The 18511-nt window shown below is 25.0% G+C and overlaps 1 protein-coding gene and 2 long non-coding RNA genes across 7 annotated transcripts in view; 2 read left to right on the forward strand and 1 right to left on the reverse strand.

Moving 5' to 3' along the window:
• The first annotated feature begins 315 nt into the window (after positions 1–315).
• Positions 316–18511, forward strand: part of LOC107067262 (transducin beta-like protein 2) — a 70110-nt gene continuing 51914 nt past the window's right edge. Inside the window, exons 1-2 of one of the 5 annotated variants that reach the window (XM_089174011.1) lie at positions 6396–6787; positions 8925–9104. In XM_089174011.1, coding sequence (XP_089030137.1) covers positions 8951–9104 — 154 coding nt within the window. In that variant the 5' untranslated portion in view covers positions 6396–6787; positions 8925–8950. The other 4 variants (XM_089174010.1, XM_015322601.2, XM_015322600.2 and 1 more) reach the window with 4 other exon arrangements.
• LOC149032140 (uncharacterized) lies at positions 1747–3268 on the reverse strand. The gene is made up of 2 exons (XR_016177040.1): positions 2851–3268; positions 1747–2737 (listed from the first exon to the last, which is right to left on the reverse strand). It is a non-coding gene; the product is annotated as an uncharacterized LOC149032140 (long non-coding RNA).
• On the forward strand, positions 14219–16903 carry LOC149032141 (uncharacterized). Its single transcript, XR_016176967.1, has 2 exons — positions 14219–14391; positions 14471–16903. It is a non-coding gene; the product is annotated as an uncharacterized LOC149032141 (long non-coding RNA).

The following is an 18511-nucleotide window of genomic DNA, read 5'->3' on the forward strand; positions in this document are numbered from 1 at the left end:
ATATACATTTTTATCGATTAATTAAACAATTATTTGAATATTTTAATACATTCTTCCTATATTTAATAATTAATAATTATTATATATTAAACTATTTATTAAAATTATAAAATTTATAATATTTAATATATGATATGTTTAATTACTATATGTTAATATATTAAATGTTATATTTAATATTTTATTTATTGAAAATTGTTTCAATTTACATTTTTCATTTAATAAATAATAATTTTCATATGTTATTAATTTAGGTGATTTTTTAATTTTTTTTTTCAAATAACTATCAATTCCATTGTTTTCTTTCTTTTCCATTTAACCTATACATTCTCTTTAATTACTTTATAAGGTTTTTTTAATTAATTTATATATAAATACATATATTTAGGTACAGTAATAAATAATAATTTATTTATTTCCATTAAAAAACCAAAGATAATCAAAGTGATAAAAAAAAAACCAAAAATTCGTATCAACCATTGAAATATTGTCTTTCTAGTTATCACTAGATCTAGTTATCATCATGCAACTATTTTTCTTTTCCTCTTTGAAATTTTTTAAAAATAATTACCGTAAACGAATGAGAATTATTTGGGTAACTTATTGCCTGATTTAGCTTTTAAATATATATATATATGTATATATATGTATGTATATACTTTTTATCGTTTCTTTATCACATTGTACAACGTGCGTCAGGAATTAAACGACTGTGACGACACACATGCATATATATATATATACATATATATGTAAAATACTTGCTTACGTATAATACGTAAATACAGGCAACACGTGTGTGACTGCATTCAGTGGTTTCGCTCACACACATACTCACACATGAGAATCGAAACCCGAGTTCTTCATAAACCGGCGGGAACACGTTTACTCCGAGAGTCAGTTTCATGATGCCAGTGTTGTTAGGTTGTGATAGAGCACGTTTATATCCAACTAAATTTCTTCCAATTAATTATTGCTTTGTTTTTTATTTTGTATTCTTTTTTTTATTCTCCTAGCACCCCTCCCCCTCCTCATCAACCAACAATCATCCGCCATTCCCCTTCTACCATTTTCTTTTCTTTTTTTTTTCATTTATTTTGATTCTTCGTGAATTATCATCAATTATGTTTAAAAAAATGATTTAATATACTTGTGCTTATTATATATATATATATGTCAATTGTTTATAATATAATAAATTTTATTAATTATTATAAAAATAAAGTTAATAATGTTCACTAATGTTGGATAACGTAGTGGTTTTTTGTTGTTGTTTAAATTGGTCGGATTTAAAAATTCGAAAATACAGGATATTTGTTTTACCTTGTTGGTTTTTGTAATTATTATTATTATTATTATTATTATTATACTTATTTGTTGAAAAATTGAAAGTGTTCGGTGTTACAAGTGTTTTTATTTCGAATCAAATCAACGATTGACGTAAGATAATGGAAGTTATCTAGGAAGATGTATTTTCCTCCATTATCCTTTATTGGATAACCCGGAAAGAAGGATTATTTCATCGATATGACCATTCAATTGTTTTTGATATGCAACCAAAATGGATCCTACGGACTACGTGAGTTTTACATTTATTTTCTTTATTTTTCTTTATTTTCAGTATCAGACATTTGTCATCGTTGGAAAATATTGTTCTTAAGAAGATTCATTAAGAATCATTTGTTTCGAATAAGATAAAAGATAATTTGTGTTTTTTAATTGAAAATTATTATTTTTCTTCAAAAAAAAAAAATAAATAAATAAAAAACACACACATTTATTTACAAATTCTTTTCTAAATTTCACGTCTCGCATTATTTTGTGTGTATGTGTGTAGTCTCGTATTATTTTGTACATATGTGTGTATATGTGTGCGTGTGTAAAGAAAAAACGTTTCAAGGCGCAAATAAAGAAAAATAAAAACGAGGTTATTGTTAATTCTTATTTTTAGATAGCAATTTATGTTATTTTTAGATAACAATATCTTGAAGTGCCGCCATTTTGACAAAATGACAAAATTTTTAGCATTCAATTCTTCCTCTCTTCTTGTTCCTTTTTTTTTTATTTATATTTCTTTTCGTATTCTTATCTCTTTGTTCGCTTTGTTAACAAACGTAGATTGAGGTTATTTTTAAAATCGTATCGATATAAGAACAACAAAATATATTTAAACGTTTTCCTACGTACGAAAGTTTTCTTCTTTTTTTTTTTTTTTCCTGTTTTTATCCATCTTATTTATTTTCTTTCTTACTTTTTCTTATCGTTCGAATAAATTTCATTCTCAAATGAAATTCCTTCTCCTTTCAACATTTTACCGTTCAACACTAGCGTAGTAGTACGTGGATAAAGTAAAATTTGGTGAGAAATTGGTTACGTGTGGTGGTCACGGTTTAAAAATAACTTTCCAATATATATATATATATATATATATATATATATATATATATATATATACATATATATACACGATACAGTTTTCGTTTTTAACGCTTGCAGTTTGTTTAATTTTTTGGTTAATCTTTTGTTTTGTTTTGACATTTTCGTTCCGTTAATTAAAACCAAACAAAAGTATTATTATAATTGGTATTTGTATTTATTTGAGGTTATACCGGTTTTTGTTGCTTTTGATTTTTTACGTTTTTTTTTTCTCTTATCTTATTTTTATTTTTCGTTTCTTTAATTTATATCTTTTCAGTATTATTTTCTTAATATCTCTTCTTTTCATTAGTCGATTTATCTGTAAAAAAAAAAAAAAAAAGAAAAATATTCGATTAATTTTTATTGATAGGTTAACACACTATGCAACTTCCGCGGGGGGGTTTTTTTTTTAATATGAACGTTTAAACTTACCAAAATTATTCTTCCCGGTAACGCGTGTGTTGATCTCGCAAGCTTGGGTTTAGTAATTGCGCACATTTCTCATGGCACACTGCCAAATTTCTAAGTTCATATACATTTTCTGATATACTATGTTCGAAATTACGATGAAACAATTTTCTATCAATGTTTCATTCAATATTTTTGAACCTATATCTTATCTTATATATTATAATCATTATTCGAGAGATTATTTAACGATGGAGTATCGTTAAGGGCGTAAATCAAATATATTTCGAATTCCCGCCAAAAAAACAGAAAAGAAATTCTCCGTCGGTAAAGTAGAACGTATTAATTTTGCATTTTGCAATTTGAAATTATTTAATCGAATATATAAATAAATGTTAATGATTTGTTTATATATTTTTAAAAGATCTGGTTTTTGTTTTGTTTTACCACACACACATACACATTTATATTTTATTTTGTTAAATGAAAGTACTATAGTAAGTTTTAAAGTGTTGCACTATTTTTATTTTTATTATTTAATTCTATATGTCAACATTTTACGCGAATAAATGTTTTTAATTACTTATTATTATAATAAATAAAATTAGATTTTTTTATTTTATTAATTTTAATTATTAAATAAAATTTTACTATCAATTAAATTTAATTTACAATAAAATTTAATTTTAATAAATTTATTTTATAATTATTTAAGTAATAAATAAATAAATTAATGAATAAATTTTTAGTATGAATTTAATTGTAATCTCGTTGAGAGAAAAAAAGAAAAAAACGTTTTATTCGAATTCCAAAGAATTTCAATAGAAAATAAATCTTATTTCAAGGTCAACCGAGACCATTCAACGAAACCTTCAACGATGAACATATAATTTCACTATATTTTCATTTTCTCTTTTTATCTTTTATATTATTTTGATTGAATCTAATAGAAAAGAGAATTTGACAGACATTAACATAGACACACACAGACGAAATTTTTTTTAAGGGCAAACGACTTTTTGACTTGACCGAAGGTTCATTGACCCTAAACCCAGGGAAGACACGTTTAATGTACTATACTTGTCCCGAAATATCTAATTTAACAAATAAACAAAATCTTCTATGAGAATATTTTTTTTGCATATGAATTTACTTGGTGAACAAAATTTATTTATTGGGGAAGAATTTTTATATTTTATAGTTTAATAATAATTAAGAAATGTTTTACGTAGTAATTTTTTTTGTTTTTTTATTTCTGTTGTTTCTAATTAAAATTTAAACGATAAATTATCTATAAAGATAATATTATATATTATAGGTTATGTTAATAATAATAGTGTATTAAATTAATTTATTATATTATATTGAATAATTTAATATACATTATTGAGTGTATCATATTTATATATTTAAATATTTAGTTAATATATTTAATATAATATATCATAGAGGTTATGTTAATATTTTCTTACGATAATTAATATTGAAATAACACGTTTTTACAATTTGTTCAATATAATATGATAAATGTAATGTTTGTATATACATATATACATGATTTTAATAAAACGAATCAAAACACGTGATTTTTGTTTGTAAATTAAGATAGAGGTTATCTTCCGCGTTTTGCAGATTCTTATAAGTAATACGAAACACTTTCGTACATTCTCTTATTTCATTTTATTTTCTTTTTCTTTTCTTATCGTCGAGACTTCATAATAACAATAATTATTATTGTTTTTAATAATACAACGAAAACAAACAATTTTATAGCAAAAATGTGAAGATTTTGTTTATGAATCTGACCACATGTGGTGGGTTCATCGTTTTGACGTTCACCATTCCTAACATGACGTCATTATGACGTTCAAGTTTTTTTTTTAAATACAGACAGTAATAATTTCAAAAATAAAACCGATTATGAAATCAAATTGTTCTTATCTATAATATATACATACATATATATATATATATATATAAGGATAAAAATATTTACGTGCTAATCCAAATGTTTGTACTATCGCCGTTTTTATTTAATAATCATCAAATGAATATTAATTTACTGGTCAGTTTTTCATTTTCAAAAAACTTATCGTCACGCTATTACGATATTAAAACAAAATCAAAAAAAAATTTAATTAATTTCTACCAGAAATAACCTACATATTATATATAATAATTATTATTATTATTTGAATAAGAACAAATTCTACGTTAGAATTATTATTAATATAACCTAAAATTTGTGTTAATATTAAATTAATCAATAATATTTGTTTAAATTACTATTAATCATATTTTTCCAAATTAATTATATTTATAATATATATATATATTTTTTTTTTTAAATAATAATATTTATAATAAGTTTTTAATTTTATATGTGTCGATAAAGAAGGATTCATTCTGTTTGCTTTTTTCTGTTCGTACGCTCCTGGTGCCCGAACACGCGGTAAAATTTAATGCTCGTTATACTCGCGCATAGGAAAACCGAATCGAGAACGAAGATATCTGAAAGGAGGAAAAGTAACGGATCGTGTAACGGGTTGAATTTAACGCATCTTCCCGCTAGAAACGAGTCAACTCTTTTCTCTGATCAATTGATAACAAATTCTCTCTTTTATTCTTTGATATGTACCTTTCCAATTGCAACGTTTTACAAAAAAAAAAACCAAACAAACAAACAAACAAACCAAATAAGCTTCTGAAACAACAGGTGTAATAAATTACACACACACACACACACACATATACACAGAGATTAACGTATTTATTTAGACACAGAGATAACGTATGTTTATTTTCTCATTGGTCAAGTTTACGAGATATAAGGAAAAAATTGGTATGTGCAACATTATCGTAAATCCCAATGTTTTTTTTTCCCCCTTTTTTTTTAATTCTTTTTTCTTTTCTACATCATCTTTGCATTCTTCTTGGTATCACATAATTATTGATAATGCAATGACGCGAGTATTTAGTTGTAATCAGTAATCAATGACGCAAGTTATTCCATGAAAAAATTTGTTTCAATTAAACGCGTAAATAATCAAGAAAAACCTAAGGACTGGGGAAAATACAATCATTCGCGATTCTACGAAACCCAATAGAATTTCGCGGAAAACTTAAGCCGCCAATTGGATGACGCAATAATGTCGGTCAGGATTCGTTTAAGTCGTTCAAAAGAAAATTAAAAAAAAAAACAGGTTACTCGCGATGAATCATACTGCCGTTGAAAATATTTAATATTCATTTTGTGTGTAAATAGAAATTTTAGTTCATTGTGTTATGTCATTATCTCTGTTATTTATTGTTCCTTGAAGTTCCGAAGATATGACAAAATATGGCACACATAATTGTTACATAGGACAAACAGTAATTCAATATTCAGTTTTAAAATAGTTTTTATTTTGACTACGAAGTACACTAGGAAATCATTTGAAATTCTTACGAAATGTTAATTTACACTTATCATACAATTAATTAAAATTAATTAACGATAAATCACGAATTTATTATTAATATTGTTATATCAATCATTCATCGTATTAAATTTTAATTTGAAAACGAATCGATTATATATATATATGGTCTATTTAAAATATATATTGGCGCCTTTTTCTAGTCGCCATATTTGAAATTAACAATAACTAATTTAAATCGTTATTATCATTTTAAATATCATACCTAAAAAAAAAAGAATTAAAGAATTGAATTCAATCAAATGACGTAAAATAAGTTTTGGAAGACCCTGTATAGGTAGCTTGTATATTATCCGATACAAACATCATGACAACATTCTTTTTTATACGCAAAAGTGTTTAACATAAGTAGATGGATAGGAAGAATAAGAAAAGAATGAGATATATAGAAAGAGAGAGGGGATTAGGGTGGTGAGTAGTGTGGGGATTGATAGAAGGAGAAAGAAAGATAGATAGATATTTAAAGGTTAGGTGTTAAAAAGGTAAGAATTGATTGGGAGGGGAGTGGTGAGGAAAGGTGAGGAATTAGGGACGTATATACTCGGCACGCGATCTTCCGTTTCATCAAAGACACGTTTTCTCTAAACCCACGAGCGCGTCACGGTTTCCTTTGAAATATTAGGTCGATTAAGCGGCCATATTTTATTCGCAAAACCGCCTGTAGAGTTCGCGGTTGGCGTTTTGATTTTACGTAAGACAAACGACCTAACAGTTTATTCGTACCGCGATCATCGCGAGTGTTCGAACTTAACGTGTTTTGTGATTTTATTATCCTGTCATTTAAAAAGGATCCTTCATTTTCTATTATCTCTTTCGATTGTTCTGGAAATTATCTGAAAGAAAGTTCATTAAAAAAAAAAAAAAAAAACAAAAAAGATAATATCGCGAATAATAATAATAATTATATTCCGTTTAAATTATCCCTAACGTTTATTTATTTAAAATTTTAATTAGTAAATTTCTTTTTTTTTTTTTGCTCTTTTTTCTATTCTATTCTATTCTATTCTATTCTATTCTATTCTATTATCATTAAAGAATGACTATATAATTGTAATAATTAAAATTATCAATTTTCATGGATCTTCTTTCAAGGATGATCAAAAAATAATAACGACTACTGTTTTGGCAAAAGTAGTTAATCTGATTTCGTTTTTCTTTTATTTTATTTTATTTTATTTTATTTTATTTCTTTTTTTTTTTGTCTCGAAATTCTTTTTCTTTTTTCATACTATTTTTTTCCTTTTTTTTTTTTTCATAACAATACGCAAATTTTCGAATAAAAATTTGGTTGCTAATATGAATTGATAAAATAGATTAACGGTAATCCTTGAAAAAGAAAAAAACTAAAAAAAAAAAACAAAACAAAGAAAAAATAAAACAACCAAGGTGTAACCACAGTGATATTTTATCGTATCGACGAAAAAAAAAAAAAACTAATAAAACATTAAATATAATTTAATTGATCCGTGCAATTGAAGAACAAACAATATCAGGATAATCAAGGACAATCACATTACCTGTTACGTCTTATTATTAAAATCATTTATTATAAGAAGAAGAAGAAAAAAAAAGAAAAAGAAAATAAGTCAATAGAACAATAATTAAATTTGACAAAAATAAAAATTGTATGTAAAAAAAAAGAAAAAAAATAATAATAATTCTCTTTAATTTTGCTAAGTATCGTTCCTTGTTTACCGACAGTGTGTACAATCAAATTTGAATTTATCGATAATAACCTATACACAAATAGACATTTAAAGGTACGAATCTAGATAAGAATTATTTCATGGATTACAAATGATTAAGTTGACTGTTATTATCGCGCTAGTCGTTGTGTGATCTTTTTTCGTATATTTTTCGGTAACACGCGTTTAATGTGCACGCGAAATATTAATACGTCGTTAAAAAAAAAAAAGAAAAAAATTCTATCGAAACAAAAGAAAAACGGTAAAATAATATTTGAAAAAAAAAAACAAGTAAAAAGCCTTAATTTTCATTAAAAAAAAAAAAAAAAGAAAAAGAAGGTTTTTTTTTCCATTTAAATTAACAACGAGCAGTGTGGCGTGTGTGTTTCTTACGTGCAATTCAGTGTAACTTAACCCTACCTTTTCAAAAAAAAAAAAAAAAAGAAAAAACACAAAATTTACCATAACCTCTTTTCTTTCATATTATTTCCGTTCGTCGTACGATTTGTGTCTTCGATAATTACGATTATCGTTAATCAAATCAAATCGAATTAAAAACAATAGATAATTATCAATTTAACTTTGTTTTTCCATCCCTGTTCCGTTCGTTTGTTCGTTCAATTAATTCGTTCGTTCTTAATCGCGGTGTTAACGAAAACGTGCTTTCGTTCGTGCGTGCGTGCGTGCGTGCGTTCGTGCATTCCTATTTGTTTGGCCGGTGTGTTGATTTTCTGTCATGTTATTTTTTGCCTAACGATATTTACAACGACAAACGTGATATTTCAAAAATAATAATAATAATAATAATCATTTCCTCGTGGTCAAAGTGATTTTAATAATATTAACAACGGACAATATTTCATTGACCGGTTTTTTAATCCGATAACGTCAAACAATAATAATAATAATAATAATTAAAATAATATAATAAAAGTATAGAGAAAAGAAAAATAAAGAAAAATGGAAGACAACAGAAGTAAAATTTTGTTCAACCGTGCGGAATCAAACATCATTCTGTATTTCTTGACAATGATCATCGGCAGTATCATCATTTTTCTTGGTTATATTCTCAGCCGGTATGCCAGACATCGTAATGAACTGGATTCAACAAAAGGTAATTATTATCTTTCATAAATCATTCGATTAATGTTCATTGTAGATATTTTCGATAGTGTTTTATTATTCTTACAATCACTGATTTGACTCATTTTAATTTTATCTTTCTTTCAATCATTGATTTGACTCATTTCAATTCTATCTTTCTTTCTTACTCTTACCTTGAGTGGTATATATATATATATATATGCATTTGTCGTCTCTTACTCTACACTTAACACACACACACACACACACACACACACACACACACACACACACACACACACACATGACACACGAGTGTATACTTATTTTTCGTTGAAGAGAAAAATAGAATTATGAGTAATCGTACGACCTCGAATAACCCCGTTTATATTATTATACTTATCCATCAAGACATCCATAATAAAACATTTCTTTAACGATTGACAAATATATTTTAATCAATCTTCGATTATTATATATGATATTATTGTATTTAAATGAATAACTCTTTGTTAAACACGTTAGAAATTATTTTCCGTTATAAATTTAGGTTACTTTCTCTCTTTAGATTTATGTGAAATAGGTTAATGCGTGTGTGTATTTTCTTTATCCGTTTAGGGAGAAAGGAGTGGCGGGTTTTTGGAGCACGTGTCGCGTGTGCCGTTAGTTCGCATAATGGCCACGAGTGGCACTAGTATCCGTAGGTGGTAAGAGTGATAAAGATAGATGTACAGACAAAGAAAAAGAGAGAGAAAGAGAATAGGAGTGGGAGTAACAGAGAGAAAGAGAAAAAGAATGAGTGAGAGAAAGAATAAAAGTAGAAGTGGGAGTAAGAGAGAGAGAGAGAAAGAATGAAAGAATAAATGAACTTGGAAGATACTTATTTGATATTATTTATAATAATTTCAAAGAAAAACAATAAAATAAGGAAACGTAACATTGACCTAGAGAATTTACATAAAATCATTTTTATTTTTGAACTGCACTATGAACTCAATTGAAATGATCTAATTAAAACATTTCACGTAATATCGATCTTAATTAAGTAATAAAAAAAAAACATTTAGTACGCGAATTTTGTATAGATCGTAAATGTTAAGAGAATAGAAACGATTAAATTATGGTAATAATAATAATTATGGTTTTTAAATACGTGATCATTTTTCATACGATCAAATTATGTACATTAATAATTTATTTAATAGTATTCATTGATATAGGTTATGTTTTACTTAGTGTGCGGTCTTATTATTATTATTATTATTTTTATTATTAATTTAAAATTAATTGTTATTAAAATTTGATATAATTGAAAAATTTGTCAACCAAAAATTAATATATAATTTATACAACGTGTTTTTGTATAAAATCATAAATATAAGTCAAATAACAGATTGACAACAATTTATGTTTAATAGTAAAATTGTAAAGAATTTATGAAATAATATTTCTTTAATATAATTCGATAAAATATTGTAAAAAATGGTAGATATTTTGTAAAATAATTCAATGAACTATTTTTCTATAAACTCGACACAATATAACAAATATATATATATATATATATAGACAATAGGATTGAAATAATTTTTTAGGTTAGAAAGTTTTACTTTATTTCGAGTTAATTTTTGTGTTAACATTTGAATTTTATTATCGACAGATGGTAAAGAAAAATTCTTATAATAAAATACAAAAAAAAAAGAACAAACAAAGAGAAAAAGAAGAAGAGGAAAAACCATTTGCAACGAAATTTAAAATAAATTCGAAATAAATAAAAGAACACAATACAAGTGAAAGCGTTTTCGTGAACAAAACGAAAAAGGTTTCTTTTTTGTTTTTTTTTTCTTCGCTTAAAAGTATATTTTGTTTCTTTCTATTGAAAATTTATTTCTATTTAAAGGTGACATTTATAGAATTGATGAGATATTCGTTATATTTACGATTTTTATTTAGGATCGTTGTGTTGTTTCTATATTTTCTTGTAGAAATAAAAAGAGAAGATAACATCGAACATTTTCTAATACTTTACAAAATTAGTCATGAAATCTTAAAAAAAAAAAGAAAAAAAAGACAATTTCTATAAAAGTATTGAACACGTGTTATTTGTCCTTTTATTTTCTGAAAGGATGTATTCATGTGAAATTGAATTTTCACAGTGAAGATAATTTTGTCCTTCATAAATTGATTTATGATCATTTAAACTTTTACTTTCTTTTATTTTGGATTTAGTAGGTATATAAGTATAGAAAGGTTTTTTTTCTTTTTGATTTCTTTTTCTTTCATCCATTTTTTCTTTTCTTATTTCTTCTAATTTTAAAACTTCATCCTATTATTCCTATTTTGATGAAATTTCTTTTGTAAATCTTTTGTTATTTCGTAAACAATGATTTTTCTTAACTTTTTTGTCCCACTATTTTTGTAGTTCTTTTTTTTTTTTGATAGACCCCCTGGTATTCTTCCAGGTGATTTATTTTCCATAATTTAGAAAATTACACAGCAGGGAATATTTTTCAAGAATGTTTTTAACATTGAATTTGTATTAACATTTATCTTAATTTATTATTATTATTATTATTATTAATTATTTTTATTCATTTTTAAATATTTTACAATTACATGAAATAATATTCATATTAATAATAATAAAACAATTCAATATTATTCAGTATTTTAAGATCTAAAATTGATCAAAGATGAAGTATTTTTTTAAAAAAATATATTGCATTGCAATTTGAATATCATTTGCAATTTGATAATTGCAACATTTGAATTAGCATTGCAAATGTTAGGATTTATTGTAGTTATTTTCATTAGCACTAATTTATCTTTAATTTGAATAAAAATTATATATATATATATATATAATTATGTGTGTGTTTATCATTTATTTAGAAACTTTTTTTTTCATATTTTATAGGATATTTTATAATTACCTTATATATATATATATATATATATAATCTTAAAATAACCTAAAATAACTTTCAAATATACAAAACCTTAAAATAACTCTCTGAAAATTTCAACTATATAATTAAATATATAAAAGTTTAGTATATTATACTTATATATATTATGTACTTATATAAATACAATATTATGTATATATCATCTATATAAATATATTATATATATATCTAATATGATAAATTAAATTATATATATTAATAATAGTTATAAATATATATGAATAAATTTTTGCAAACCTACAAGTTTGTCAAATAAACAAATTGGATAATACAAATTTGAAATAAATAAGACATTCTATATATATATATATATAGATTTGTATATTAGATTATATATATATATACGGATTTGTATACATATTGGATTTTCGTGATGAAGAAAATTTGTCCTTCACTGGTTGATTTATGATCGTTTATACTTTCACTTTCTGGTATTTTGGGTTTTATATGTATATATGTAGGTATACAAAGGTTTTTTTCTTTTGTTGTTTCTTTTTCTTTCTTCAAATTTTGTTTTCTTATTTCTTATGATTTTAAGACTTTGTCCTATTATTACTATTTCTATGAGATTTCTTTTGTTCAAATTCAAATTCAAATCTTTTGTCGTTTTAAAGATAATATAATAATACAAATATGAAATATATTAGATACAGATTTAATGATAAATGTATTTATTATTATAATAAATATGTAAATACATTTTTATTACCTTATGAAATTGTCAAATAACCAAAATTTGATAATACAAATTTTGCTAAGATACATTCTCCTATATATTTATTAATAATTTTTAATATTTACACACTTATATTACATAATATAATATTATAAATATATATATAATAATTAATATTATTATTATTATATTATATTATTTATTTATATTAAATTATTATTTTAATAAAAGTAAAAATATTCAAACATAATTTCATAATTTCAATTGTTTTAAGTAAAATTTTGTCTTACGTAGTACATTCATCAGTTATTTGTGTATATTTTTATTATACTATATAATTTTTTATATTTATTATATTATATATATATATATATATATATATATAATAATTAATATTATTATTATTATATTATATTATTTATTTATATTAAATTATTATTTTAATAAAAGTAAAAATATTCAAACACAATTTCATAATTTCAATTGTTTTAAGTAAAATTTTGTCTTACGTAGTACATTTATCAGTTATTTGTGTATATTTTTATTATATTATATAATTTTTTATATTTATATATATTATATATATTATTTTTATGTAATTTATTGTTGTTATTTGTTATTATGACTATTATTATTATTATTATTATTATTACTACATAAATGATATTATGTATAATCTTCTTACCTTTTCATTATAAGTAAATCACGTTTGCATGTATAATTAATTATTATACAAAGTATAATCATTGTTAAATATTTTTTTCTTTTTATCATTTGGTAGCACAAACAATAACTTAATGATTAGTCTTCATAAATATGTATTGTATATTAAAATTAATGAAAAGACAAAATAAAAGATCATGAAGTATTATAACTCGACACCGTTTCATTCTTACGATTTACAGTGTCTCATTTTTTGAATCATGAAATAATCCTTGAAGTTGTTTTCACTTATTACGTCACATTTTTTTTACAAAGGTATATTACTCAATCATAAATCAACGTACTCAATTTATCGTCATCATCATCATCATCTTTATCATCGTTTCATATTTTGACTGTAAAAAAAAAAAAAAGAAGAAATGTTCCATTTAATTATTTAATTATATATTTTTTTATGGTATATTAATTCATGTTACATTCAAATATCGTAACGTATATTTCAAATATTACATATTCTTCTATTCGTTTGTAAACTTTTGTTTAATACAAAAAATAATATAATCATAATCCTAATCACCACAATTAAAATCTATTTTCTATAGATACTATAAACTTATAATTTAACTATAAATTTAAATTATAATTTAATTAAATCTTCATAGTTTTAAATATATTAGTAACAAATTGCTTCAGAATGAACAAATGTAACTAATACGTTAGTTAACTTGAATTTTTTGGAAAATGAAGTTAGGTCATTTTCAAAATAAACGGCCATTTAACCGCCATTTAATCGCCGTTATTGTTTAATATTCAATTAATCTAGTAATTATAATATGTAACACTAGAGGCCACAACTAGCGACATCGGTAGAGATATAAAAGGTGGTAGAAGTGGGAGGATAGGTAATGTGAGAAAATCTTCCGATAAGTAAGATAGTCTTATTATAAGTATAGTGATAATGGCTAATTGTGAGATGAAGATTTAAGTGTTAGTTTCTTCTTTTATTTTAGGTAAGAGAGCTTGCTTATCTTGTATTAATTCGTTAAATAATCTAAATATATCGTAAATATAAAATTTATTTTATTATAGAGAAACGCAGCTTTGTCTTTATTTCGAAAGCTAACGTATCAAAGATTCTAACCTAATTAAAAATTCATAATACAACATTTTCAACAAATATTTAACAAAATATGGAAAGATTAAGATTGAAGTTTGCGGTTAAACCAAAAACGGATGAAAAATCAGATATTATATGCATAATTTCAATAATTAGACCTGATGGATAGAATTTTGAAATATCAGTTGTCTATCAACCGTCAAATTTAAACAAAGAGGTTATTAATAACCTCAAACTATGTCAAGGTGAAAAAACATTAAACAATATGATAAATAATAGTGATAACCTTCACAGAGAACATATCAAAAGTGTATTTAGATGAAGAACAAAGCTTACAGTTTAATGATGTTTATATAAAAGTAATTATAAACATAACGAATAACATTGAATTTAAATCAAACGTTAGAAAAACTGTTAGAGAATTTGTTTGAAGATAGACAAAGAACATTTGAAATTTGAAATTTAATAGAAATTGATAATAATTTTATGATTGAGAAATTTATTAGCAAGAACTTAAATGCTTATCAGTGGATTAATTAATTTCTAATTAATATTATAAAATATTTTATATTTAATATCCTAAAATATTTTCTAATTAATATAATATAATATAATAATAAGATTGAATTTAAATTTAACAAGTCAATTCAAATGAAACGTTAGAAATAATGTTAAACAATTTGTTTGAAGATAGACAAAGAAAATTTGAAACTTGAAGTTTAATAGAAATTGAAAATGATTTCATGATTGAAAAATTCACTGGCCAGAACCCAAATGGCTTATCAGTGAATAATTTAATGAAGAATACACATTTTTCAAATTGATTAAAACAAAAAAAAGATTGAAATTTGAACAAATTTCTTAGAAGATTCCAATGTTGATTGGTATAACCGCATGTTAGTGAAATTTACAATGGAATTGGATTGGAACACATGGAAGGAACATTTTTGTGAGACGTTTGGAAACAAAGGATAGTTATTCATTAAAGATTATGAAGCTCATATTGACTTGATCGCGGATAAATACTGTTTACAAACGTTCATACAGATGTACAGCTGAAGATAGAAGAGGAATCGAAGATCAAATGGCAAAACTATTCAAGAAAAACTTGATGGAGGAATATTATGGCCCATTAGCTGCCCCAGGGACTCTGGCATATAAGAAAGAAGATGACAAACAAAAGCAGGTTACGTTTTTATAAATTTTAGAAACAGAGGTCGCCAAATTGTTGGTCCGTGGACCACTAGTGGTCGACGTGAAACAATACATAGCTTTCATATTTTGGTTACAATTAATAGTTTCATTTTATTAACTAGGTACATTTTATGTGTTTTTAGATTACCATTTTTTTTTCGTATAAATATATTTAACTCTGAAAAAATCCTATTAGTAGTCCACGAGATTTAAATTATGTAAAATTGTTTGACCAATTGTTGACCATATCAATTGGTCAGTGAGGAGAAAAAATTTGGCGACCGCTGTTTTAGAAAATTGAACAAAATTGTTGTTTCTCGCCTAACGGCTCGTAGAGGGGTAATCTGCGTACTCGGCCCCGTTGTAAATGCGCCGTTTCCTAGGTTCGTGTCTCAATTTTTAAGCCCTGGAATGGCTGTCGCACTTCGTTCAAATGTATTGAAGATACTTATTTTCGTTATGTCGCAATTTCCAAAACTGATGATCATATTACTTTCATGTCTTTTTATTATTTTCTTTTCTTTTCACAAGATGGTTTCGTATTTATGAAATCTTTATATTCGATGAGGTTGTTCGCAAACAATCTTCATTTGTAGATTGATTCCTTTTTGACATAACCCATTTTTTTCATTTTTTGCTGGAAACATTCTCAGTATGTTTTGTTATGTGATTTTATAATATTTAATATATATATATGTTATATGGGGGAAATCAGCCTCTATACGATGGATATCGCAACCTGGCGATAACTTTCCCAACTCTTTTTTTAAATTTACGTGTCGGAAAAGTTTATGGATGGTGCTCGAATAACTCGGTTTTATAAACACGATATTATTCGTTTTGCCCGAGGACTGTCCCTCGTTTTTCTCTTGTCTCTTTATGTTTGTCCTAGCTTTTCGCCAGTCTGTACTTTTTTTAATGTTGCTTATTTTTAAAGGTTTCGAAAAACTAAGCACCCATTTATGTTTGATTCTTCAAATATCCATCGTTCACAAAGTCATTGATTTTTTGTTGTGCCTGTTGTTAATTCTGTACAGCAATAAGTCTATGAATGTGGCATCTTCAATGGACAAATGTACTCCCAATTGTATTTCTTGTTTTAAAAAGACTTGTACCATTCTCTTTTTATAGCTGTATGGTAAACTGCCTTTGTGAATTAATAATAGAGATGTGTCTATTACATTGTAATGAATTTTTTTGAAATTCTTGAATCGTTCTCTGGACCATGACCGATCAAAATGGTTGGTCTCAGCTGTTAATAACTTCAGTATTTTTGCTGCACGCTCTTGAAACATGTTGTTGCATTTGTAGATGTTTGCAAAATAAATGAATATTTTGAAACAACTAACAATTGTTATAAAAATATATCCTAACAAAAGTCCATGTGAATAATGATCCATGCGGTTACACTTATAGCAGGTCATCTCTTATAATTTTGCATTCTTCTTGCTCTGTCTGTCTTTTCATTCTTCCCTATACTGCTACTTCTCTCTTACTGTTTCTTTCTTTGAAGAATATATTCAATTGTCAAATTCACTTGAATCCCTAAATTGTTACATAATATAAATTTATTAAAATTAATATATATTACAGAAGATAATTCAATTATAATTGTTTGGAGTATGTAAGCAAATGGATATCTTAAATTATTGATTTGCAGATTAACACAGGTACTAACCGAGCCAAACAGACATATAATATTCACAAAATTAAATAGTGCTTAACGTATTTCTTAATATTCTATGCAATACTATTGTATGTTTATTTTATATTTTTATTTCTAAATATTTAAAGAAATTGATTTTAGTTGTTTCATCATTTTGAAATCTTTCTTTCCCCTCGTTGATTACTTGTCTTCTTTTTTATAATTATTTAAATATTTCCCATTTTGGTCTTTTTCTGTTTTTTTTTTTCGATGTCTTCTTCATTTTTTCAGTTTCGTTCTTAATTACATACCTATTAGAATCGTCGTAATAAAAACGGTACAATAATAAATCTATTGATGTGTCTGCATCCTCCACAGAGAAAAGGACTCCTGATTGAATCTCCCGTTTTAAAAAGTATTTGGCCAAATCTTGAATTTTATATCAGTGCGGTCAATTGCTTTTATAAGATAATAATAATGATGTATCAATTACATTATAATGTATAATTTTTAAAATCTTCAGATCATTCTCCAAACTATGACCGATCAAAATGGTCTCGGCAGATATGATTTTCAATAACTCCTTTTGAACCATTTTGAAAGTCATGGTAGCATTCTTGATATTTTCAATCGTCGATTTGGCCAGGTTAGTCGATTAGGTTTCGTCAATTTTCACCCACGAATAAAAAACTATTTCACCGTGGACATCAACCAACGCTACGTTAGATAAACGTAACTCGCCGTTATCCAAAGTCACCATACCGCAATCTAACCCGTAAATCCCGTAATTACTTTTTTTATCTCGGGACAGTTTTGTTTTTATAAAATCTATATAAATATTTTTATTATTCGGGAACACTCCCCATTTGTGGCTTTTTGTTTTTTTACACCCCACTGTATTAATTCTTTTTTTTGCAACATTCCCAACATGTTTTACTGCCATAACCAATCAAACCCAAACTGTGGGAGTTACATTGCTCGCTGATATTTATGAGTCCGTGCTTGTATAAATAAAAATCTCTATAACATCTGCTACACCGGATTTCATAAATATCATTATTTGTTACTTCCACAGTCCAGGACTTGGGACAAACATCAATTGCTTTCTTTAAATTTATTCTATTCGGATAATTCGCCTCGATCAACTGAACTATTGTATGCACATATGATAACA

The sequence above is a fragment of the Polistes dominula genome, unplaced genomic scaffold, assembly GCF_049000335.1.
Source record: "Polistes dominula isolate Pdom_NZ unplaced genomic scaffold, Pdom_raw_medaka contig_75, whole genome shotgun sequence".
Taxonomy (NCBI): Eukaryota; Metazoa; Arthropoda; class Insecta; order Hymenoptera; family Vespidae; genus Polistes; species Polistes dominula.